Consider the following 8,314-nt stretch of genomic DNA (forward strand, 5'->3'; position numbering starts at 1 on the left):
CTTTCCTTGCAGCCTATTATAAGACAATAAAGAGCAAAGAGGGACCATCTGTGTGAAATTGCTTGCGGATTACGAGGCTGATCGTGACAAGTTTTTGTCAATCATCATCCTATGCTATGAAACGTGAGTTCATCAATTCATACTCGAAACAAAACAGCAATCCACCTCTCCTTTGTAGAAAAGTTCAAAGCAGCATCCTCAGCTGGTTAAGTCATGGCGACAGCTTCTTGTACTCTGAAGGGGTTATTGTGTTTGATGTCCTCCCTCATGGTGCAATTATCAACTGTTGATTGTATTGTGCTACCATCATGAAACTGAATAGATTAAATTCAGCTTTCATTCCATAGATCTAAAAAATGAGATGATTCTTGTGGGTGTGTAACTTGTCAGAAAGTATAACATAAAAAATACGAATATAATACTTACTACCCTGATCATTTGTCAGGGATTGTCAAATAGGTGAATACAGTGCAGTAAACTGGAACAGCTAATATTTACAGAATGAAACACTGACATGCACTATTGAAGAAACAACTACAGTGTGGTTGTTGCAACAAAAATGAAAATGAACTTATCCTTTTCCGTGACAATGCAAGGCCTCACACAGGTCTGTCCACCCAAGAGCAGCTCACATAAAGGTGGGGAATAATATGTTGTATTGGAATCTTGAATAAAACCAAACCACTTTCAGAAAAAAATGTGTTGCATTAGTTGCTGAACTTCCCTCATATATTCTCCATAACTTTTATCTTTTATATGGTGGCTCTTTATATAGCACATGGACTACTGTCATTTTTGAGTAATACTATGAGACAGTCATCTCAAATTGCTGCCAACTGAACCTTAATCAACCAACAAAAAAATACGAGGTGTAAGTGAGACTTTTTCAGTGTGTCTTAGGATAACTCGTGAATTTTTTTCCACATTCTTACTCATCAGTGTGTTCCCCCTTAGTGGCATGGATAATGTCTAGTTGTAATTCCGTTTCTCACCACATACAATTCAAGATCTCTACAGGGACACGTTCAAATGCATTGTGAATGCGTGCTTTCAAGTCCTGTAGGTCTCTGTGATTTGGTACATCGGATCCTTTACAAAACCCCACGGGAAGAAGTCTATGGTGTAAGATCAGGGGATTGTGGCAGCCATCAAATTGGACCATCTTGGCCAATCCACCTATCTGGAAACTTCTCATCTAGAAATTGGCAGACATCTAGGGACCAGTGGGGTGGTCCTCCATCCTGCAGGAATATGACATCAGGTTCCGGGTGTTCCAGTTGTGGCACAGCAACCTCTTGTAACATGTCCAGGTAAACATTACTGTTGATGACAGACTTGATGGAAAAGAATGGATCAATAATGCAACTGTGCATTAGTCCGCACCAAACATTGACCATGGGACACTTTCCATTCATGCATAACACAAAGATGCTGTGAACTCCATATATGAAGGTTATGATGATTTAATTTCCTAGATACATGAAATGTTACCTCATCGGAAAACAAATCTTTTCCAACAAGCTTAGCATATCCACTGCAAACCATTCAGGTTGAGGTTTGTTCGTAAGCTTTAATGCCCCAAGCAGCTGCACCTTTTAGGGATATAGCCGTAACCTCTCGTGCAAGACATTGTGCACTGTTGATCATCTCATTTCAACTCTCTGTTCCCCAGCCACTGTATGCACTGATTTTGTTGGACTCCTTGAAAACATCTGTTGTACCTAGTCCATGTTGGTGTGTGAAATAGATGGGTGATCCATGTCTTGTTTATGGGGAACACTACCTGCCTCCTTAAATGAAATACGACATGCCAAGTCCAAGTAGTTGCCATCCATAGTGTTCGAAAGTTTCATTGCATTTGGGTATTGGATGTTGCCTGTATGAACCAGACCACGCACTGAGCTTTCTCCTGTAGCATCCACATTTTATCAGGTTTTGAAGTTCAATTTTGCATAAAAATTGTGTTACCTGGAAGGTAAAAAACTCTATCACATGTGCAAACCATTTGTTAATATCTAGTATAGTCTGAAAGTTATTAAAGTCTTAAATTGTAAAGATAATTTATGGGCACCCTGTATTTGTCAGTAGAGTGTCTTAAGTTAGTAGTTTTGCAATGTTATTATGTTTGACTTGAGAATCAGTCATATAACTGAGATTGAGATGGTGACTGAATTGTTTCAAAATAGTTTGAACGAGTGGTGCTGTGCAGCTTACAAGTATTATATGTATGATGAGTATTATATGTATGTTGATGTAAGCTGCTTATTATGAATACATTTTAAAATTGTGTAAATTTGTTGAAACATTAAAGTGCATCATATTGATGGTGCATTTTCTGTGGGATGAACATCATTTATAAGACTGAACGCCACAGACATTTAACATCCAGTTTTTAGAGACCAGTAGAAACATCCATGAATCTTGACACAGCAGTTAAATATTATGCACTGCACATAGTATAGTGTTATACAAAAAATTTGAACTTTAGGGAACAGAGTTTACAATACACTGATTAACTTACCATCTAAATGAGCCAATGCAAATGACACACATTAAATCACGTAATGCATTGTACTGAAAAATGTTCATTCCCTATGGAAAAGGGGGCAAGTTTTTGTGTCATTGCTATGTATCTGAAATAAAGCAATAATTTTTCGGATTCAAAATATCGAAATGTATCTGTACAAAAAAGGAGAGGTGTAAATTGCAGAATCAGAGTGTCTTAGTGGATGTTTTGAGGTACCATACTTGAAAAATGTTGCATCTTGAGGTGCTGGTAAAATAGTTTATTTGTACAACCAGTTTATTGTTTGACCATCCAGTTCATAAAGTATTCACAGCATCATGTTAGACAAAATATAAAATTGTATTTCTCCTAACATGATGTTGTGAATACTTTTATGAACCTGGTGATGGTCAGATAACTGAAACTGCTTGTATAACTGAAGTATTTCACCAGCAAAGGTGATAACGTGAGATTTTTCAAATAAGTAAGTTGTGGAGCGCCACCTCCTAAAAATATGTTTTGAGGTATAGTTGTGTCATTCTGTTGCTGTTGTGCATTACGTTTCACATCCAAACATTGATCTGTGAACACAGTATTTTTTAATTTGAGGTCACAATGGAAATGACTTGATACAGAAATTACAGCAAAAAGAAAAGAATAGTGTGCAGTTGTAGATTGTATATTTTCACCAATCATTAAATTCTACAAATGGCAAATGGAGAAAACTGAGAGAATTTTAATCCTCTTGGCTTTTGTGATGTATGATGAGTAAAATGGTTGTGCCACTGGTATTTAGTAAAATTGTTTTACAGTGTTCCAATTGTTTTGGTTGGAAATAAAACTGATCTGCACATGGACCGAATTGTAAGCAGTGAGGAAGGAAAGAGGTTGGCTGATTCCTGGAAAGCTGCATTCCTTGAGGCGTCAGCAAAACAGAATGAGGTAACAAAAATTATTACATGAGATTCTGAAAGCTTTATCCTGAAGTAGAAATTACATTTTAATGGTCTACGTGTTCCTGGTATCGTGCATCTACTGCTGCCATTTGTGCTTTAGGCCACAGTGCCATCTGCTCCTGATATTTTGTATAATTATGCAGTCATTAATTTCCCCCAGTTTCCTAATATCTCAAATATAAATATGAGGATAATTTTATTGAATGCAACTAGAAAATTTATCATAAATGTACATGGAATTTATATGTCTAGAGTATCTGTGTTTATGAACATAATGTCAGTTCACTCAGAAGAGTCATTGGATTTAATGCATAGGGTACTGGATACAAATTATGGATAAATGCCAAACAGTATGCCCTGACAATTTGATTAAAGTTTGCTCTTAAATAATTCTCTTTTCACTATGCCCCATGCCAGCCTCCTTCATATTGACCTCCATCTTTCTGATGGCTAACTTCTTGTGTTGATACATTCAAACTCGACAACAACAAAAAATTCTTGCACTTGGGCAATTAACATCCTAACCATGTCACTTATGCTCTCTACTACAGCCCTGTCTTTTGTCGGAAACATAGCTTTTCCTTTTCTGGCTGAATCATTGCATAATAAATAATTCACCATTGTTTTTGCCTTCATAATAATGCCACCTGTCTGGGTTGAAAGCAGATTTACTGCCTGATTTAAGCTGGCACCTAAATTATTGCTTATCACTAACAGCAAAAGAGTGTACCTTTTGTGAAACAGTGATTGCTTAACATGTGTGTGTCAGTAAAAACACTCTAGAGCTTTGATTTTATTAAACTCTTAGTTTATGCTGAGATCAACATAACCACTATTTGCCCTATTCCCCCCTCCCCCTCTCCCCCTTCCCCTCCCCCAAACCATTGCAAAATTATGGTCAAAACCGGATGTCCTTGTATGCCAATTCCTGTTGCTCCATAATCACTCCTCATTTCCCTTGAGCATGTTCCAAGTGGAAGATTTATCCTCTAATAACCTCCTTTCACATCCAGTAGTAGCCCACCTGAAAGAGGAGGTTGAGAGGATTTCACTGTCTGTAGCATTTTCTGGCATACACCTGGCACCTACATTGTACTAAATTTTGAGTACCTCAAGGCATTCTTTCAGCTCTGGCTTGTCAGGTGAGTCCAGTGACAGTTGCAGCCAGGCTCCAGGGCCTGGAGACAGTGGTCTTGTATATATGTGTGCGTGTGTGTGTGTGTGTGTGTGTGTGTGTGTGTGTGTGATATTTTAGCAGTCATTTTCATTCGACCTGTGACTCAGTGCCTCATCTATGAGGTGAGTAGCAATCTATCCTTTCCATATTGTTGTTATTCCATTCAGGGCTTTCATTATTTGACATATTACATTTTTATGGATGGCAATTTCACAAATAAAATTCCATGCTCTCTGGTGCTGATATGAAGGGGGGGGAACCTTGACCTGCAAAATTCTGTTCATTAATCCATATGCATTCTATTTTATCATTATGATGTAACAAGTAATGAAAACTATCTACAAAGGACAGGAAATCAGTGACAGCACTTTTTTTTTTCCTGTCTAATTGAATGTGAAAAGTCTGACTCAATAATATAAACTATTGCCTCTACTGAACACATCCTTCATCCTTGTAATACATCAGTAAATGGACATAATCCTTCTTCATAATCATAACATTTACTTATCTTCATAATGAATCCTCAATACTTCATAATAATTCTGAATATTTGAACTCACAACTTCCTCTCATTCCAAGAGTATGTAAGTTGTGCAGTTGCCCTGTTTCGTAAGCTCTCAAATATCCCACAGACTTACTTTCCAGCTATCGTACTCCGCAAGTAATACCCTTTTGAAAAACTTCATAAAACTTCCTTCAGTAACCTGAAATTTTCCCCTACAACATCTCTAGAGATATCATTGGCTTATTCTCTGCTACTGTGCACCGTGTCCTGGTGGACCTGGGGCAGTTTGACACCATGAGGACAAATGAATTGTCTTATATCCATGTGGTGCCTCAGTGTATAGATTGTTTGGGTCAGTATCACATAATGTAAATACAGGAAAAAGTCTCTACCATCCTATTTTGTTGTGACACTTAGACCATGCTATACTAGGTCACTGCTGAACTGCCACTGATTACATCTACCTTTACTAAGTGTGCCCAGTTCCAGTTATTCACATAGTTCACGTAATATAAGTCTAATCTAAAAGTTCCTCAAATCTGTTACCTAAACTTAATATGTACTGTATTCACTCTACCTTATAAAATTCCTGTTTGCAACAAAAACTTATGGCTATTTTGGTCTTCTCAAAAGTCCTCTCAGTACCCATGGTGTCCCATATCAAAGCCAAACATGATCTTGTTACTGGCATGTGTAATGACCTTTTTGATGGCATATCCAAAAAATTACATTGTACAACTTGGTACTTGGGGCTGAGAGACCTGGTAATTACAGTCTGTGTATGTTACCTGAGATACTGGGTCAGTTCTCGGGCCTTCACCAAATACAACAGAATTTAAACTCGAAATAGTGATGAACAAGGCAGTGTAAAGTTACGATGATACGAGAAAACAATAATTCAAAGATACAAGAATGTACGCATTCCACAAGTGGAAAAAAAGTCTGTGCTGCTGCTCCCATATGTTGTTTTCCCACTTCAGTCACCACTGTCATTTGAATGAAGCATACCTTCTACAAACCATCCCACTTCTGACTCCTGAATTAAGTGTTGCAGCAAGATGGGCTGTAGTATCGATTCCCCATGTGGATGTCAATGTGTAGCAGGTTGGTGATGTGGTACACACTACAGATCCCTGGAAGAGACCTTGTGGTCAGGATGTAGGTCTCTCCCACCCTGGGTATCAAGGGTTCCTTTACAGCTTGAGAGAGAGGAATTACTTTATGGGTAGCTGCAAACAAACAGTCTATAAACATAAACAGTTATTTATTAATCCATTAAATTTGAGCAGTCATTTGGTTGTGCCCTCATCTCTGACAGGGTTTGGAATGGCTTTGAATTATTTCTACTCAGCATGACTAACGAGCCAGGTTGCCAGCTGTGCTTCCCACTCAGCTGCTTACACAGGAATGTGCAGACTCAGAGGGCCCCCGTTCTGATGCCATCCCTCCTGAAATGTTCCTCACCCTGTCCTTCCACTCTGCCCTGCCTCATTGCACCCCCAACTATGGCCAACTCCCTGCTCCCCACCCTCCTGTGATGGCTCCTTTTTTCTTTCTCGTTCCCTCTGGCAACGTCCCGACTCCTTCGGTGCCTCTCATAACATCTCCATCTTTGGCTACACACTGCTTAACAAGTCTCTTCTGACTTGTAGCTTCAAACCATTCACTTTCCTGAAGAAATAATTTGCTGTTAATTATTTTTTAGTTTCTGCTCAAATGTTTCTTTTTTAACTCATACTCTTGTTCAGTTTCCACGTTGAACTGTTACTTCCCTAAATGACTGTCTTTCTGGTCATTGGTAGGCAAGATTTACCACGTACAAAAGACAACTATTCTGTGGTTGTTCATTCTTTATGGTGTAGGGCAACAGTACTTTGTTGGTAATTGCTGAAAGAGGGGAAACAGGACAGAAAATAACCCACTGAGTGGATGCTGAATCTTTATGTTTTATAGTAAGAATTGAAGTGACAGTTTGTTACATTGTTGTTTCTTGGGATTTCACCTTTGTTGCTGCTTAAGAGAAACTAGGGGCCCTCTGCAGCTCCCCACAATTTTTTTTCCTTCTTTTGCGTGCATATCTTGTGTTTGCAATAATTGAAGATTTTGAATATACACACAATTCTTTAAATTTGTTTAATTTGTTTTGAATTTATAGACTAATCATGTCTACATTACTTAATCTCCCTACCTTTCCTTTGCTAGTCTGTTGCAGATATTTTTCACACGGCATTGTTGGAAATAGAAAAAGCCAATGGCAATGTACAAGAAAAATCGAGTTGCACCATTTCTTGAAAGAAGATTATTTTAGCTGAAGTTGCACATATAATATACAAATGTTATTTTTTGTTTCTTTTGAATAACATTTTTATTGTAATATTGTGTTTTATAGGATTTATTTGTACCAATTTATCAATTATAATCATGTGATTATAACCTCTCAATATGATATGTATCTAATGTGTATATTTTGTATTTAGGGATGGTATATGTTGATTTAATGTGTTGTACACTGAAATTATTTTAGAGAAATTTGTATAAAAGTTCAGTTTTAATAGTAATTTGGAAAATAATCTGTTAAATATTTTGCTTGTGTACATATGTGTAAAGGTTGATCACTTACACAGAACTGACAGGTTAGCAATATCTTTAAGATTTTGAATGACACGTCCAGTGTTACTGTGTGAATGAAACCATTTAAACCATGTAGTGCTACAGAATTCTGAATAAACTGTCATAATGGTTTATTATTTGTTTTGCATATAAACCACATTTCCTCAGGAAACATTTTAAATTGATATAGGTTTGACTCTTTTGCTGTGTGTGTGCTATGAGAAAGATAGATTTCAGAATGTCACTGTCTCTTGAATGGAAAATATACTCTCATTTGCAAGAGAACATAGACTGATTACTAAATAATTTACAGTTAATACTTAGCAACCAATTCTCTGAAAAATAATTAATTTTCATGAATGTGAAAATTATTGACTCTGGAAGTATATATGTTAACTGTATTTTTAATTTTGTTTGACAAATTGAGACAGAATCAAGAATGTTTATCACAGTAAAAACCTTTCCTTAACCTGAAAGAACTGGAGAGCTGGGTGGTGGTAAAAATGTCGGTATCCCCTGTCCTAGTTCCCACCCATTCCCTCTGCCTCTTGCACATTTAT

General features: G+C 37.3%; 1 protein-coding gene across 1 annotated transcript in view; it reads left to right on the forward strand.

The window, feature by feature from the left end:
* LOC124612861 (GTP-binding protein Rheb homolog) overlaps nucleotides 1-7,888 on the forward strand; it is a 71,841-nt gene extending 63,953 nt beyond the window's left edge. Inside the window, exons 4-5 of the mRNA XM_047141295.1 lie at nucleotides 3,319-3,448; nucleotides 7,347-7,888. Of these exons, the coding sequence (XP_046997251.1) occupies nucleotides 3,319-3,448; nucleotides 7,347-7,436 (220 nt within the window). The 3' untranslated portion in view covers nucleotides 7,437-7,888. The remainder of the gene's footprint in view (nucleotides 1-3,318; nucleotides 3,449-7,346) is intronic.
* The last annotated feature ends 426 nt before the right edge of the window (nucleotides 7,889-8,314 follow it).

This window comes from Schistocerca americana, chromosome 1 (genome assembly GCF_021461395.2).
Source record: "Schistocerca americana isolate TAMUIC-IGC-003095 chromosome 1, iqSchAmer2.1, whole genome shotgun sequence".
Taxonomy (NCBI): Eukaryota; Metazoa; Arthropoda; class Insecta; order Orthoptera; family Acrididae; genus Schistocerca; species Schistocerca americana.